This window comes from Phalangium opilio, unplaced genomic scaffold (assembly GCF_054372755.1).
Source record: "Phalangium opilio isolate 3A_F unplaced genomic scaffold, DU_Popi_V2 ptg000082l_1, whole genome shotgun sequence".
Classification (NCBI taxonomy): domain Eukaryota; kingdom Metazoa; phylum Arthropoda; class Arachnida; order Opiliones; family Phalangiidae; genus Phalangium; species Phalangium opilio.
Window position 1 is genome coordinate 4,865,490 of NW_028324189.1, and position 16,954 is coordinate 4,882,443.

At 37.3% G+C, this 16,954-nt stretch overlaps 3 protein-coding genes across 4 annotated transcripts; 2 read left to right on the plus strand and 1 right to left on the minus strand.

The window, feature by feature from the left end:
* The first annotated feature begins 234 nt into the window (after positions 1-234).
* Hsc70-3 (heat shock protein 70 cognate 3) lies at positions 235-3,624 on the plus strand. Its single transcript, XM_089847874.1, has 3 exons — positions 235-401; positions 988-1,143; positions 1,205-3,624. The coding sequence occupies exons 2-3, from the start codon at positions 1,010-1,012 to the stop codon at positions 3,036-3,038; spliced, it is 1,968 nt and encodes a 655-aa protein (XP_089704000.1). The 5' UTR covers positions 235-401; positions 988-1,009; the 3' UTR covers positions 3,039-3,624.
* mRRF1 (mitochondrial ribosome recycling factor 1) lies at positions 3,625-5,806 on the minus strand. Its single transcript, XM_089847878.1, has 5 exons — positions 5,535-5,806; positions 5,217-5,479; positions 5,063-5,154; positions 4,827-4,986; positions 3,625-3,799 (listed from the first exon to the last, which is right to left on the minus strand). Exons 1-5 carry the CDS (start codon positions 5,749-5,751, stop codon positions 3,719-3,721), a joined length of 813 nt encoding a protein of 270 aa, XP_089704004.1. The 5' UTR covers positions 5,752-5,806; the 3' UTR covers positions 3,625-3,718.
* A 144-nt stretch (positions 5,807-5,950) lies between these two features.
* Positions 5,951-16,831, plus strand: crb (cell polarity complex component crumbs). Of its 2 annotated transcripts, XM_089847870.1 has the most exons (16): positions 5,951-6,161; positions 6,314-6,660; positions 6,736-7,299; positions 7,818-7,946; positions 8,010-8,225; positions 8,292-8,408; positions 8,483-9,035; positions 9,111-9,180; positions 9,307-9,466; positions 9,884-10,103; positions 10,177-13,361; positions 13,424-13,760; positions 13,823-13,955; positions 14,032-14,109; positions 14,190-14,735; positions 15,339-16,831. In XM_089847870.1, the coding sequence occupies exons 2-16, from the start codon at positions 6,591-6,593 to the stop codon at positions 15,561-15,563; spliced, it is 6,603 nt and encodes a 2,200-aa protein (XP_089703996.1). In that variant the 5' UTR covers positions 5,951-6,161; positions 6,314-6,590; the 3' UTR covers positions 15,564-16,831. The 2 variants fall into 2 exon arrangements, with proteins under 2 accessions (XP_089703996.1, XP_089703995.1); XM_089847869.1 differs by having other exon boundaries at positions 5,951-6,660.
* Positions 16,832-16,954: the final 123 nt, after the last annotated feature.

The following is a 16,954-nucleotide window of genomic DNA, read 5'->3' on the forward strand; positions in this document are numbered from 1 at the left end:
TTGTAATGTTATCAAAGATTAGATATAAAATTATATTCCAGAAAAATCGGGAAACATAACGAAATTTCCACAAACGATTGCAGCGAGAATGAAGTACATTCATCCTTAATTCTACGCTGTCGTTTACCAATCCTTGTTATCAACGTATCTATGTGACACGTCAGCCAATAGGAAAGCGCCAACTAGTTTGACGTAGCCCAATAATAGTTCGCCACGAAATCACTAGCAATATACGCTACGCCGCCGTGTTCTTCTTCAAAAGTCAACGTGAACTTGGTATCTCGGTACATTTTCATTATACTTCGCTCTAGATTGTCGTGTTTAATTTCGCTATCCAAGTTTACTTAAAGAGTACAGTTATAACTCTCTACTGCGAACAATATCATCATATTTAAGCTGTGGTAATTATAAATTCATTTATAATTTTTTTCAATTTCGCGGAACTTTGACTTTACCGGTAACAAAGGCTTAGATGTGTAACTAAGAGTGACTCAAGTGACAAGGGTAGATTTGCCATCATCCTGATGAGTATCATTGTCAGGGGCGTCAGGGTAGCGGGTCAATTGGTTTGAGGGGTACAACGACCTATTTCTTTTTGGAAAGAACCAGAAATTTTTTCTATTAAAATTAGGGTTATATCGAAGGTAGAAATTGACTTCAAGTACTCTGGGATGTTTAGGTCTACAATTTCCTCAGGACATCAAAATCCTGGTTCGATGTATAGGCCTTAGGCCTATTATAATTAACTTGTTAATTTCATTGTGAGAATATGTTTAATTAGATATGTAAAATTCAAATTTTGATGATAGCTAATCTAGCACTAAGTACAACACTAATCAAGTATTTAGTCAACCATATGGGTATTGGTTATTGACCCCTATGAGTTGTTCATTAGTGAACAGATGTTTAGTCTTCCTTTAGCAATATTGCTTCAGGAATTATCTTGTACGTTCCAAATTCCAAAAATATGTTCTCATATTTTATCAGATTGAAACAAAAAATAAAGAAAATGGTGTGCAGCACAAAATCATTAGTGATTGCCTTGATGGTAATTACCTTGGCTTGGTCCAAGAAGGAGGAGGACAATAAAAAGGACAGTGTTGGTACAGTCATTGGGATTGATTTAGGAACTACTTATTCATGGTAATTTTAATTTAAGGTTTTGCCCATATGTGTGTAAGTTTCTAATGTAACCTCTTAACAGTGTTGGAGTATTTAAAAATGGCCGAGTTGAAATCATTGCCAATGATCAAGGAAATCGTATCACTCCATCATACGTAGCCTTCACCCAAGAAGGTGAAAGATTAATAGGCGACTCAGCTAAAAATCAGCTTACTACTAACCCTGAGAATACAGTCTTTGACGTCAAGCGTCTTATTGGAAGAGAATGGACAGACCCATCTGTTCAACATGATATTAAATACTTCCCATTTAAAGTCATAGACAAGAACAGTAAACCCCATGTTCGAGTAGAAACGTCTCAAGGAACCAAAACCTTTGCTCCGGAAGAAATTTCCGCCATGGTTTTAACCAAAATGAAGGAGACTGCTGAAGCCTACCTTGGAAAGAAAGTCACCCACGCTGTCGTCACAGTCCCGGCTTACTTCAATGACGCTCAGCGTCAAGCTACTAAAGATGCTGGTATCATTGCTGGTCTGAACGTCATGAGGATCATCAATGAGCCCACCGCAGCCGCCATTGCTTATGGACTTGACAAGAAAGATGGAGAGAAGAACATCCTCGTTTTTGATCTTGGTGGAGGAACCTTTGATGTCTCTCTTCTTACCATCGACAACGGAGTATTTGAAGTAGTTGCCACTAATGGAGATACTCATCTTGGTGGTGAAGATTTTGATCAACGCGTCATGGAGCACTTCATCAAATTGCACAAGAAGAAGAGTGGCAAAGATATCCGTAGCGACAACCGCGCTGTCCAGAAACTAAGAAGAGAAGTTGAAAAAGCCAAGCGTACCCTGTCTTCCGCTCACCAAGCCAGAATTGAAATTGAATCCTTTTTCGATGGCGATGACTTCAGTGAAGTTTTAACCCGAGCCAAATTTGAGGAACTCAACATGGACCTCTTCAGATCTACCTTGAAACCAGTTCAAAAAGTCTTGGAAGATTCTGATCTTCAAAAGAAGGACATTGATGAAATCGTCTTAGTCGGTGGTTCAACCAGGATTCCCAAGGTTCAACAATTGGTCCGTGAATTCTTCAATGGTAAAGAACCCACCAGAGGCATCAATCCAGATGAAGCCGTCGCTTATGGCGCAGCTGTCCAAGCTGGTGTATTGAGTGGAGAGGAAGATACCGGAGAATTGGTTCTCCTTGATGTCAACCCCCTTACCATGGGTATTGAAACAGTTGGAGGCGTTATGACGAAACTGATCCCGCGTAACACAGTCATCCCCACGAAAAAGAGTCAGATCTTCTCAACTGCCTCTGATAATCAACATACAGTCACCATCCAAGTCTTTGAAGGAGAAAGGCCCTTGACCAAGGACAATCATCAACTTGGAAAATTCGATTTGACCGGCATCCCACCAGCTCCTCGCGGAGTTCCTCAAATTGAAGTCACTTTTGAAATCGACGTTAATGGTATCCTTAAAGTAACTGCCGAAGACAAAGGAACTGGCAACAAAGAAAAGATCACCATCACCAATGACCATAACAGATTAACTCCCGATGACATTGAAAGGATGATCAAGGATGCTGAGAAATTCGCTGATGAAGATAAGAGGATCAAGGAAAGAGTTGAAGCCAGAAACGAATTAGAATCTTACGCCTACTCTCTAAAGAACCAAATCTCCGATAAGGACAAGTTAGGAGCCAAGTTAAGTGCCGAGGATAAGGAAAAATTAGAAACCATCTTAGAGGAAAAAATTAAATGGTTAGAAAACAACCAAGAAGCCGACATTGAGGAATTCAAGAAACAAAAGAAGGAAATTGAAGACATCGCGCAACCCATAGTTTCTAAATTATACGCTGGTGCGGGAGGCGCACCACCGGAAGAAGATTCTACAAAGGATGAACTCTAAATAAATAATTTTCCAAACCAAATTTTTTATAGAACTGATATAAATAATACTAAGGGACAGTTTTTCCTATTTAAAAAAGAGTCATGATGGCCTCGCGTTCCGTCAACCCATTTTCAAATTATTTTCCCCGTTACCGTTTTTTCAATTTCAAGAAATACTGCGAGTATTGAACACTTAACATTAAAAATTGTATCATACGTTTCTTAAATTGTCATTTTTGAAAATCTTTTTAAAATGGGTTTTAATTAAATTAAATCTGGTTAATCATGAGACTACCCCACTCCACCTTCCACCCCAAACCCCCAGCTCTACAAAAGACCTATTTTTTGTTCGCTGGCTTTACTTTAGTTAACGAAAGAAAGACGTAAATAGACTTAAAAAAACAAAGATGATGGTCGGTTGTTTTTAAATACAAATTTACTGATCGAACATTATCTTTGTGATCATCATTTTTGCCTGTTGAACATGGCACCTTCATTTTTTTGGAAGTTTAATGAAGAAACTATCTGTTAATTGATAGTATTTTGATGTACAGGTGTATGAAGTATTTATATTTGAGTGAATTAAATTTTTTTCAGAAAATATCTTCAGTTGTCAATTCATTTCAATTCATTTTATTTTAGGGTCTACAACAGTCGTTAATACAATAAAAAATAAGTACAAAGTGTAATTATTCAATGTTATTCTCCAAGTAATTCCTTTTCTTTAGTTTTTAACAGTTTGTCGCCTTCTATCATCCGTTGCTCTACCATAAATTTGATCTGAAATATTTTAATAATAATTTCTTCAGTGTCATATGGTAAATTATCTTAATTAGTTCCAATTAACAGGGTTCATACAACTTTTGGAAAACAAATTTCCCTGAGATTTCCAGGTTTTTCCCCATATACTTCCCTGAATTTTCCAGGTTTTTCCCGTATATGGAGTATCCTATGGAGCAAATTTTAACGAAGGAGGGGAGGCGGGGGCAAATATTACTATTACATAATCAAAGAACATCTCTGTATCCCTAGTAGAACCAGAGTTACGAGCCTCCAAAGTACAGTGTAATGTTAATCCTATGGAGAGGGTTGTTTGTTTAAGTTTTGCTTAATTACTTGGCCCCTGTATGTCGTAGCCCTAAGTTTTTAGTATGGTTAGATGGGTGACAAATTGGCCTATAACATACTCAAAGGACATCCCCGTATCTCTAGCAGAACCAGAGTTACGAGCCTCCAAAGTACAGTGTAATGTTAATCCTATGGAGAGGGTTGTTTGTTTACGTTTTGCTTAATTACTTGGCCCCTGTTTGTCGTAGCCCTAAGTTTTTAGTATAGTAGGATGGGGGACAAATTGGCCTATAACATACTCAAAGGACATCCCCGTATCTCTAGCAGAACCAGAGTTACGAGCCTCCAAAGTACAGTGTAATGTTAATCCTATGGAGAGGGTTGTTTGTTTACGTTTTGCTTAATTACTTGGCCCCTGTTTGTCGTAGCCCTATGTTTTTAGTATAGTAGGATGGGGGACAAATTGGCCTATAACATACTCAAAGGACATCCCCGTATCTCTAGCAGAACCGGAGTTATGAGCCTCCAAAGTTGGTTGTAATGTTAATCCTATGGAGGGGGGTATGTTCACGAACATTTTGCTTAATCACTCGTCCCTTGTTTGACGCAAATTTCCCTGATTTCCCTGAATTTTACTAATAATTCGCAATTTCCCTGAGGTTTTCGTCAACTATTTATTTCCCTGATTTTTCCAGGTTTTCCAGGTTTGTATGAACCCAGTAATTAAGATGAGACTTGCATTTTCTTGAATGTCAAAAATTAAATCCTCCGAAAATGAATCTTTCTTATTCCTGACATCTTTAATAAATTTATTCTGAATATTTCTCATGTCTTCTTTGGCTTGATTTAATAAGACTTTGGCTTTTTTAGCCTGTGTTTCACGGAATTCTCGCGTCACTCTGGATCAAGTACAAAAGTGGTTACCCTTTTAGAAATTTTCTATACACTCCATGGTCTATTTAATTCGGACAATACTTTGGAAGATTCATATAAATCATAGTTCCGTCTTGTTGAAGACTAGCGTTTACGCCTGATGATTGAATAGCTTGCATGGCTGCTTTAATAGCCTAAAAACGTTACTTTATTAAAATATTAATTTTTTATTTTTCTTAGATAGTCCGTAACTAACTTCTGGGAAGTTTATCATATTAACGACAAGAAGTTGCGGACTTTTCTTTAATATTTGCGCTAGTTCGTTTAACGGATATTCGTCACCTTCTACAGGGACCATAATTTTTTCTATAGTACCACTAGCTAATCTAGATGACAAGTGCTGAGAGTAATTTTCTTTTAATTTATTTAGGGATTGATCTAATTGATTTTTTAAAACGTCAACCCTGATAACTTCAGTCATTTCTTCATCAGTTAATTGCACTTTTGGTTTGGATTTACCTGAAATTGTAGTCCTGATTATTACGCGGGTAATGTCAGTGATACCTGACATTACCTTTTGATTCTTTACCCATTGAGAGTCGTTTAGCCTCCAAACAAGCTGTACTATAAATCCATCTGTTACTTAAATCATTTTTAAAGAAAGGTGAGTGTATTTTATTTGATATTGATAGATTTATAGCCCGGTTTTTTGTTGAAGTTGTTATTGTTCTCAGTAGGGCTAGTTGTCGGTAAGTATTGATGTTGATAATTAATTTTAACGATTTATTCATGATTTTATTTTATTAATTTTGCAATATTTTATGATTTATAGGCGTCTTGCAAGTTGCAAACAACACGCTATGGGCACGGGGCCGTCACCTATATCCTCTCCTAGTCGTCACTAGTCGCGTCACCGGCCACCCCCATTTTTTGCATAACTCCATGTTAGAAAAATCCGGGAAAACGTTGCCAAAAGTAATGGCATTTCCTCTCTGACGCATCCCATGTGCGAGTCCTATTCAGACAGGCCTATTCAATCGTTATATAATCTGCACCTGGCGGTGGCGGTTAGCTTTGATACCATTGAACCCTAAGCACGCCGCGACTCTATCTAGTGGTCAATTAGTGAAAAACAATATAGAATGATATAACCTGTATAGGAGTGGGGAGACAGGTGGAAATAACGTAGGCCGTAGATCGAGTGGGTGTAATAGTTTTTAATCTTTTTTTAATTTAACTTAACTTATTTGTGCCGTGTTTTAAATATTCCGTCGGTTTTGAATTTATAATTTAAGAAATATAAATTTAATTGCTGAAATGTATTTAGTATTAATTAAAAATGCGTTGAATTAGTGTGAAAGTGAAAGGGAGGAAGCCAAACCGAACACCGAAGCCAAGCTCGCTCGGCGAAAAAGAAGCCAACAAGGAAGCTATGCATGCCAAGGCTTAACGATTGACAGACCGTGCCATTGCAATGGTTAACTAATAATAATAATTTTAAACGGAATAATTGCGGAAGATTTCAAATATTAAGCAAACCGGACGTAATAAATGAGTTGCTCATTTTTATCTTGACATTTTACAATTACAAACAACTCCAGTGTTTGGAGTTTGTTTACATACAATAGACATGCGTCTATCTACAAATTTATCAACGATGCACTCGCTAACTTGTACAAAACATAGTTTTATTTATTATTGTGAGTATAAAAGTGTGTTTTTGATGTTTTCTGTTGGTGGGTTTCCTAATTAACACCTTCTCTGTACTCTTTTAGTTTTATGTACTGCCTTATTCCTTATGAATCATGTATTAACTCAGGAAAGAACGCCTAAAGAAGGATTTTTTAAAGGACCTTATTCCTACGCGTTATTACCCAATTCTATTTCATTGAACAGTCCGATTACATTTAGTTTTCGCACTTGTTCCTTCGGGGAGTTTTTATCGCAAGAAGGAAAGAATGGGGATTATTTAAAGATAGAATTAGCGGAATCGGGTCATCTTCGGTTAAAATGGAAAGTTGGTGGAGTAGAAGATACGTTGGAATACTCTTCGCCAAATTTAAAGAACAATTTGTGGCATAATGTGGAATTGAGACAAGAGTTTTCTAATTCCGTCCTACTTAAAATTGATCAACTAAGTTCCCAAATTGTGTCAAATTCTACAACGAGAACTAATTTATTATCCATTGATTTAAACAACGATTATCCAAACCTTTATATTGGCAAAAATTACACTGGTTGTATATTGGAAGGATCTTCCGTGCCACTTAATGACCCGAGAGTTAGGTCATCAGATGTAACGTGGGACAGGTGCCCATTACCAAATTCACGAAGTTGTGGTCAGTATTTTAAGGGGAATTGCGCAGGGGTGTGCGAGTACTCGACTCGATACTCGATAACAACACATTGAGATACTCGAGAAAGATTCGAGTAGCTTTTTAACATCTTAAATACTCGATTCCGAGGCTTATAACTATAGCAGACGATGAGTTCATGAGCATTTATTTTGAAAATCACCTGTTCAATGTTTAATTGATCACGAACAATCTTTTTGAACTAGTTCGATATTAGATAATTGAAAATCTTCGTTATTTTTAAGAAATTTACAAAATTGCTACTCGACAAGTCAATATTTGAGACTCGATAATTACTCGAAAGAACAAACAAAATTTGACCTATCTAAATACTCGATACTCGAAAGTATTTTTGAGACTCGGCTCGATACTCGATAAGAAATTAGTTACGATACTCGGACTCGGCTCGAAACCGAAAAAACGGGACTCGCACACCACTGGAATTGCGATTGCGACCAGTGTGTTGGAAATGTTTTAGAAATGGAAATTTCATATATGTGTAGATGGCTATGAAGCTGATTCCTGCTTTAGTAACCCTTGCCGCGCTCCAAGTACATGCGTATCAACACCTAATGGGTATAAATGCGAATGCACCGCGAGATACAGTGGTGAAAATTGTGATGTTGATGAAGGTACACGTAGTTTGGGGTAAAAAGGATCAATTGCAAATTGAAACTCATGGCGTTACATTGTAGGAGCACTTTGTTCGAGACCTGAATTCAATTTGTGCGAAAATAATGGGGAGTGTGTGGAGGATAGCGCGGGGAATTTGACCTACTGCGTTTGTAGACCAAACTTTGCAGGATACCATTGTGAAACTCCTTCCAATGGTAGTTTGTGTGAACAAAATACTTGTAATGGAGGGACATGCATTGCCAATGGAAACTCAATCAGATGCATATGTCCACCTGGTATGATTTCCGCAACATCATTTCAATTTGGGGGACGTCAATTAATTTTTAAGAGTGTAAAAATAGGTTTTGCTGGAGATGATTGTTCATTAAATATTAATGAATGCGAATCAAACCCTTGTTTGAATAATGGAACGTGTATTGATGAAATTGGAAGCTATTTCTGCGTGTGCAGAGACACTGGTTAGGCTAAATGCTTACTTACCCTTTCTCTTTAGAGCTATTCTATAACCAAGATATATATAAAATTTTAAAAGGATACAAAGGACCAAATTGCGAAGAAAACATTAACGAATGCGTAGAACAGAATCCATGTAGTTCAGGCAGTACTTGCTTCGATAACTATGGAAGTTACGTTTGCGTATGTCCTCGTGGTAAAGGAGGCAAAGATTGCGATGTACCACTCGACGATTGTTCTTCTCAACCGTGTCAAAATGGAGGAACGTGCGTTGCTAGAAACAGTGGATACGATTGCCGATGTCCTCTTGGTTTCGAAGGATATTCCTGCGAAGTTAACGTCGATGATTGCGCCATTGCAATGTGTCCACCAAACTCTCATTGCATCGATGGAATCAATAGATTCACTTGCGAATGCGATGAAGGCTTTACTGGGAATCCACCAAATTGTTCTCCGCTATTAAGTCGCATTATTGAGTCACCAAGTCCAATTTGTCACACGTCATCCTGCTTCAATGGTGGAACTTGTCTAACGGAAGATGGAAAGAATAGTACGACGTGTATATGCGCGGCGGGATTTACTGGACATTTGTGTGAAGCAAGGTGCGAGATACAGTGCAGTGAAACTGGAAGGTAAGTGCGATGTGTAATTGATGGATATGGAGGATCGCGTTAGTGAGACTAACTATTAATAATTAACATTATTAGTTGTTCTCCGTGTAATGCAAGTGCTTGCGCTTCTAATCCTTGTTTAAATAAAAGGGCTTGTAGAAGTACGGTAAGTTTTCGAACAACTACGATGACTTTATACAAACTTGTTTTTATGTTTTGTATGTTTTTATTTGAGAGATATTTTGGAGTTAGGTTTTTATATTGATTATTTCGAGCGTTACCTTTACCTTAGAACAATCATTCTTACATCTGCGATTGCTTGCCCGGTTGGAGTGGCCGTAACTGCGATATTCCTAGCGTTCGCGCATCTCGTTTAGAAGATTGTCAATCCCAACTGTGTTTGCATGGTGTTTGTTCTAATCAGAGATGTGTCTGTGATGTTGGATATATTGGTAAGGATTTGGTTTGGTTTTTATAGTGAATTAGGCTGATAACATTATGGTTCATGGTTATGGGTACAAGAAAACTTTGAAATTAATATGAACATCGATATATTACATATATACTTATTATTTCATGTATTGGTTTTGAATTTTTTGAATTATTGCGACATTTAATATGAACATCGATATATACTTATTATTTCATGTATTGGTTTTGAATTTTTTGAATTATTGTGACATTTATTATAATTGTGATGAATTTTATGTATAATTTTATGATTTTTTTTTATGTAATAAGTTTGATTTGTTGTAATGATTTTTGAATTGAATTGAATTGAATTGATTAACCGAAAGAAAGAAAAAAATAATAACAATAATCAGTTTATTAATACTTAATTAGTAATTTTGTTTTTAATTACTTTCTAGGTGAACGATGCGAAACTCCAATTTCATCGTGCGAATCATCACCGTGCTTAAACGGAGGTACTTGTGAAAGCCAAGTATCATCATCATCATCAGGTTACACTTGCAATTGTCCTCAAGGTTTTACTGGCGCAAATTGCGAAGAAAACATTAATGATTGCCTTGGTGTGACTTGTCCACCTTACCAAGTCTGTTACGATTTAGTCAGTGATCATAGATGCAGGTGTGTATTGTAAAACCACTTTCCTACTTGCTTTTCTTTTGCGTTATTAAAACCCGCGCGCCGGCAATTTTAGTTGTCCGGATGGATTTACCGGCAATGACTGCTCCGTAAGAGTTGACTCGTGCTCGAGTCAACCTTGCGTTAGAGGAGCGTGTTTAAACGGAGCAGGGACATACACTTGTCTTTGTCCTCCCGGTTATACGGGAGTACATTGCGAGTCGGAAATAAACGTTTGCGATCCGTCTCCCTGCGTATTTGGTATTTGCCAAAGCTCAAATGGCAGTTATAAGTGTTATTGTCAACCTGGATATACTGGTCACAATTGTAACGTTGAATTTAACGAATGCTTATCGAACCCTTGCCGCAATAATGGTACTTGCCAAAACCTCGTTAACGATTATAATTGCACTTGCGCACCTGGCTATACTGGGAAAGAATGCGAAATCGATATTGACGAATGCGCTTCGTCTCCTTGCGTTAATGGAGCCACTTGCTACGATACCATAAATCAATATACTTGCGCTTGTCAGCCAGGGTACAATGGTACGCGATGCGAGATAGATATTGATGAGTGCGAATCGAGCCCGTGTTTTCACGTTGAATTTGGTGCCAGGTGCATTGATAAAGTCAATGGGTTTTTGTGCGATTGCGAAGATTCGGGATTCACCGGAGAGTTTTGCGAAAAAAATATTGACGATTGCTTCTCGGATCCTTGCGTAAATGGAGCTAATTGCGAGGATCACGTTAAGAACTATACATGCCATTGCTTAAAAGGTTACAAAGGAATTAATTGCGAAATCGATGTCAACGAATGCGAATCGAACCCTTGTCAAAATGGCGCTACGTGTTTCGAAAAATCCAATTCATCACTGTATCAAGTTAACTATTTAGGGAAATTTCCTTCTTTCTCATACGCGGACGCATCAGGGTATTTTTGCGAATGTCAGTTGGGTTTTACTGGAGATAACTGCGAAACAAACATAGATGATTGCGAAAATCACGATTGCGTAAATGGTACTTGCGTAGATGGAATTAATAACTATCATTGCGAGTGTATACCTGGTTTCGAAGGAAAGGATTGTTCCATCGATATCAACGAATGCGAATCGCAACCGTGTCAAAACAACGCCACATGCGATAATTTGATCGCGGATTACTCTTGTAAGTGCCATTTCGGGTATGGCGGAAAAGACTGCGAGATTCAACTTCTCGGGTGCAGAAATGACCCTTGTGAAAATAATGGAGAGTGTATTCCGTACTTGGATGATAATCAAGAGCACCAATTTAAATGCCAGTGTCCAGTTGGATTTGCCGGACGTACATGCGAACTTATTACTATAGTATCCTTCAGAAATGGGTCATCAATGGACGTTTCCAACAGTTACAAATCCGACACCTATTTCTACACCTACAGTCTTAGATTTCAATTCCGTACGACGTTGAGCGAGGGAATTCTCGTCCATTCAACTGATTCCTATAACAACTTATTCATTATCATCTATCTGCAAGATGGTTCCGTTAACCTCGCGATTCAAAATTACGGAATTTTGAAAAATATTAAGGAAGATGAACGCGCCCCTACACGCAACGATGGCTTATGGAAAGATGTCAGTATTAACATTACTCCTAACAGCGCAAACCTTAGCGTTTCAAACTGGATTCAAACTGACGTAGTTAACTCTGAAAATATTGGAAATCTTAATGTAACAACCTTTGGAGGGGGATTGCTACCACGTAACTTTGCTGGTTATCAAACCTTCATTGGTTGTATGCGCGAGATATACCTCAATGAACAACTCGTTGTTCCTGACAACGCGACGTTAAAAGGAACTGAAATCGGATGTCATCGTGAAGAGCAATGCTTGGAAGATACCTGCTCAACAATTGGACACTGCAAAGATTACTGGTTTTCCTACAGTTGCTTTTGTCCAAGGCCTTACTTCGGATCTACTTGCCAGTATTCGGTCACACCAGCAACATTTGGCTACAAAGATGTTCAGAGTTACGCCAAAGTGGAAGTACCTGAGATAGAGAGGGTTGATTTAACACGTTCAACTAACATAACGTTGTTCTTGAGAACCAGGCAAGCTGATGGCTTCATATTTTACCTGGGACCGAATCTTTTCGGAGAGAATATGCCAGATCAGTATGGCTCCGAAAGTCACTCCTACAATAATACCACTTTTGTAGCTGTGTTCTTGGAAAATGGATATTTGAAAGCCACAACTGGATTGGTTGAAAATAAAATTATGGAGAAGAAATTAAACAATGGCGACTATCATTTCGTTAAGGTTTTTCGCAACGCTACTGTCTTGTCGTTGAGTATTAATGAAACTACGCAGCACGTCAACATTCCTGAAAATCCATTAAAGATGGACGTGATATTCATTGGTGGATTGCCTAAACATAACGGTGAAACGAGAGTGAAACGACAAATAGATTTTGAAAGCGAAAACAATGCCGCTGTCTATAATACTCATAGCTGGGAGAATATCACGTTTTTCAAGGGGATAATACAAGATTTTAGAGTAAATGACATGTTACTTGACATTTACCCAAGCGCGAAAAGTTACGGCTTCCAGGACAAAGCCCCCGAAGTTTTTCCAGCGACTGTTGAGGCTAACAGCGTTTCGGAAGGTGTACTTAGCGATAATCCTTGCGACTCTAACCCATGCACTAATGGTGGAACTTGCATTGACACGTGGAACTCTTATTCTTGCAAATGTTCCGAAGGTTATCGTGGCATTAATTGTTCCGAAAAAGAACCGTGTTTTATCCATCAGTGCCCCGCAAATTCAATTTGCCGCAATTTACCAATCGGTTACGAATGTCTGGCTGATGTGGCGTTGAAAGGAGATTCCGTCCTGAAGTACAAACCAAATTTTTCGTCCAATGTTACAAGCAATAGTATTAGTTTAAGGTTCCGTACTCAAACGCCTGGTGGGACTTTGTTACACGTTGTCACAAATGGATTCAACAATAACCACTTAACCATTACCGTAAGCGATTCTGTAATAATACAATGGAAGTTTGGATACAATGAAAATATTGGGACGCTACTTGTTGGCACTAATGTGACGAACGGAGATTGGCACAAGGTTACGATCTTTATGAATGAAACTATATTGAAAGCGGTAATGGATACGGATAATTCAGAGAGAATTGCCGAATATTCCAGCGTTATATCATTGATGCAAATTGTCCAAGACGCTGATTTTTATGTTGGTGGTAACACTAAACCCGATGGATTTTTCAGAGGTAATATAGTGAAGGAGCCCCGTCGATAGACAGTAGTTACCACGTACGTTGTTCGCTTTCAGGATGCCTTGATGAAATTCGTGTTGGAGATGTGTTGTTGCCATATTTTGCAAGAGATGCCTTACAAAATGACGAATCTCCTAATCATTTCGACTTGGTGTCTAGTTCAGAAGGTTTACACATCGGATGTATTGTGTGCTGGGATGACCTTTGTCAAAATCGTGGAAAATGCCTTAATGCCACAAGTGATTTTAGTTGCAAATGCTCTGAACAATATTCCGGACATTTCTGCGAAGAGGACGTGGATGAATGTCTAGAATCGCCATGCGAACATGGCGCTTGCGAAAACATGTATGGAAGTTTCATGTGCAATTGCTTACCATTTTATTCTGGCCAACTGTAAGTTTTCTTAAGTCGCGTTTGCAAAAGTGAGCGAAACTCGATTAATTTTTCCTTAACAGATGCAATTATGAAGTTAATTTGTGTCACAGCAATCCTTCGCCTTGTCAAAATGGCGGTCAGTGTATATCTAGTTTTGGTAATTACAGTTGCAATTGCGATGAAGAGTACACTGGTCCCAACTGTGAAAAACGAGTAAGTTATTAATTATCATACATTAAAACGCTACGCATTAGACTCATAAACAACAACATACATTATCAACTTTCAGAAAGTGATAAGATGTGACAATGAACCATGTGAAAATGGAGCCACATGCTTTCCTGTTGCGAGACATGAAAATATAGAGGTAAATGTTTAATTTTTCAGTTTTCTTTTGCATTTTCAGTGTTTCGCGTTGCACACGAGCCTGATACGGTGTTTTTACAGTTTAAGTGCGAATGCAACGATAGATACGAAGGAGAAAAATGTGAAAAAGTTATCGATTACTGCTCTTCAATTGGTCACCAGTGTGTCAATGGTACTTGCGTTAATACACCCACAATTCCTGATCGCAAAACTACTTGCAAATGTAACACCGGTTACGAAGGAGAACTATGTGATACGGAAATGAACCCGTGCCTTCCAAACCCATGCGAAAATGGAGCAACGTGCGAAAAAGTGGGATTTGAGAATTACGCGTGCATTTGCGCCATTGGCTTCCAAGGCACGAACTGCACAGACGATATCGACGAATGCCAGTTATATCCTGATCTGTGCAAGAATGGGGCGTTTTGCACCAATTTGTTTGGTAGTTACAAATGTAATTGCTCGGAATTGTTTGCACCACCGCATTGCATCGTGGAGAATCCGTGTTTGACCTACAATTGCGAGAATAATGGCGAATGTTTGCCGCAAGCTGATGAAAAGAATATGACGTCATCGCCTATATGTCAATGTGCGCATGGATTTAACGGAACATATTGCGAATTAAAAGTAAGTTTTAATTAATTATGATTTAATTAATAATTTAACTCGCGAGTGCAATAAATATTTCTTAAATTATGACAGTTGCAGGGAGCCCACCGGTCCTATAATTCCTATAAATTCCTATATTTTTGAACCAGTCCTATATTATCCTATAATTTCATGAAATGTCCTATAATATCCTATATTTTTGACTTAGTCGAAGTTTTCGTATAGTTTAGCATTAAATTTATCAAAATTTAGCTGTTTTTTATCGATATGACATTTGAATAGACACTGAAATTGCTTCAAAGGCTCGCTTAGGATTTTTTATATATTATATTATATTTTAATTAAGTTCTTCTGAGTTTTCAAAGTAAAATCCAATTAGTTTTTTTGTTCTTTTTTGAGATTTTTCTACATAGTTTAAGCCCAAAATTGTATTATATATGAGCATTTTTATCCCTATATTTTCCTATAAAAACACGTGATTTTTTCTCCTATAAAATCCTATAATTCCGGAAAAAAATTCCTATTTTTCCTATAAGGAATTTAAATTTAATAAGAGTGGGCTCCCTGCAGTTGCAAATTATTTCTTGTAGTTAAATCAAATGCAAATGCGTTTTATTTCAGTTGCCAGTTCCAAGTACAACAGATACATTAGCTCTCGCAGTTGGTCTGTCACTAGCCATAATTTGCGTAATTTGCATCATAGTTGCGATAGTTATTTTCCTGCGAATCGCTAAAAAGAAACGTGCCACTAGGGGAACTTACAGTCCCAGTCGACAAGAAATGTTCGGGTCCCGAGTCGAAATGAACCACGTCATGAAACCACCACCCGAAGAAAGACTTATCTAATAGAGAAAGGTAAATAACTTAAATCTAATTAGTAATATTATTATTATTATTAATTTCAACAACCAAATGCCGGAAGGATAAATTAATAAATATATAGTAATTGTATTATAGTTAATAACCCAGATTACGAGTACCAACCAAATTTATAGGTTTTTAAATATTTTATTTACCCCCAACCAATATCGTTGATTGTTTAAAAAAAACTAACGAAACGAAAAAGGAAGATAGAATCCGTCCCTTATTACAAATATCAAAAACGGATTTATGTAAGAAGAACGTTGAACGTAGCAAATTCACTACCCATCCTCGCATACTTTATTGAGAAACTTCGTCTGCTTATATTTTGACTCCACCCACAAATTCTGTATATAGCAATTAGCGGTCTTATTCCTGATCAGCGCCACCTACCCATAGCGGCGACTTTGAGAACTACTGTAAGCGGCAAGCCAATCAGATATCGCTAAAATCTGGTGACGTCACTGACTGGCACTCTCGGGTCTTACCAAAAATGACGTCACCAGATTTTAGCGACATCTGATTGGCTTGCCGCTTACAGTAGTTCTCAAAGTCACCGCTATGGGTAGATGGCGCTGATCAGGAATAAGACCGCTAATTTCGAAAAAAAAAATTTAACCGCGAAAATAGAGATAAGAATGACATTTGACATTTTCGATCTCTAGAAGTCGATATATACAGAATTTGTGGGTGGAGTCAAAATATAAGCAGACGAAGTTTCTCAATAAAGTATGCGAGGATGGTACTAGAGGCTAAAGCTACGATCAGACGTTCTTAGTACATAAATCCGTTTTTGCAAATATCTATTTTTTATAGAATGCAATTTAAGTAAGAAAGTAGTTTTTTAGCTAATGATGAAATTTAACGATGTTTTTCACAGCAAAAATTAGGTCTTTTTAACAAAATCCCACCGTGGTATTTAGACCCTATCTTTTGTATGTATGTTAATTGAATGCGTAATTAATTAATTAATTTTTAAAATTTTTATCGTGTGTTGTTTTTTTGTCCTTTATTATCTACAACAATTTTTTTTTAATTACACTCCCATTTATTAATTGGGATATACAATTTTAACATCTATTTAATTAATAATAAGTTATAATTTCCTGTTTAACTTAATTATGTTTTCTCTGTCCATTTAATTTTTTCACTTAAATGTATGAAACATTCCAATATCTATTTTAAATTCATTTATAGGTTTCGTTTCCTTGTCTTATATTCATTTTAATTAAAAAATAAATATGTATAGAAAACTGTGTTTAATTATTTGTCTTATAAATAATTCATTGGGGGCAAGAAAATTGCGGGTTTTGGCTCAATTTTACAGCTATGTTTAAATTTAGGCGCCTGGAAGTGACGTAAGTATAATTAGGATC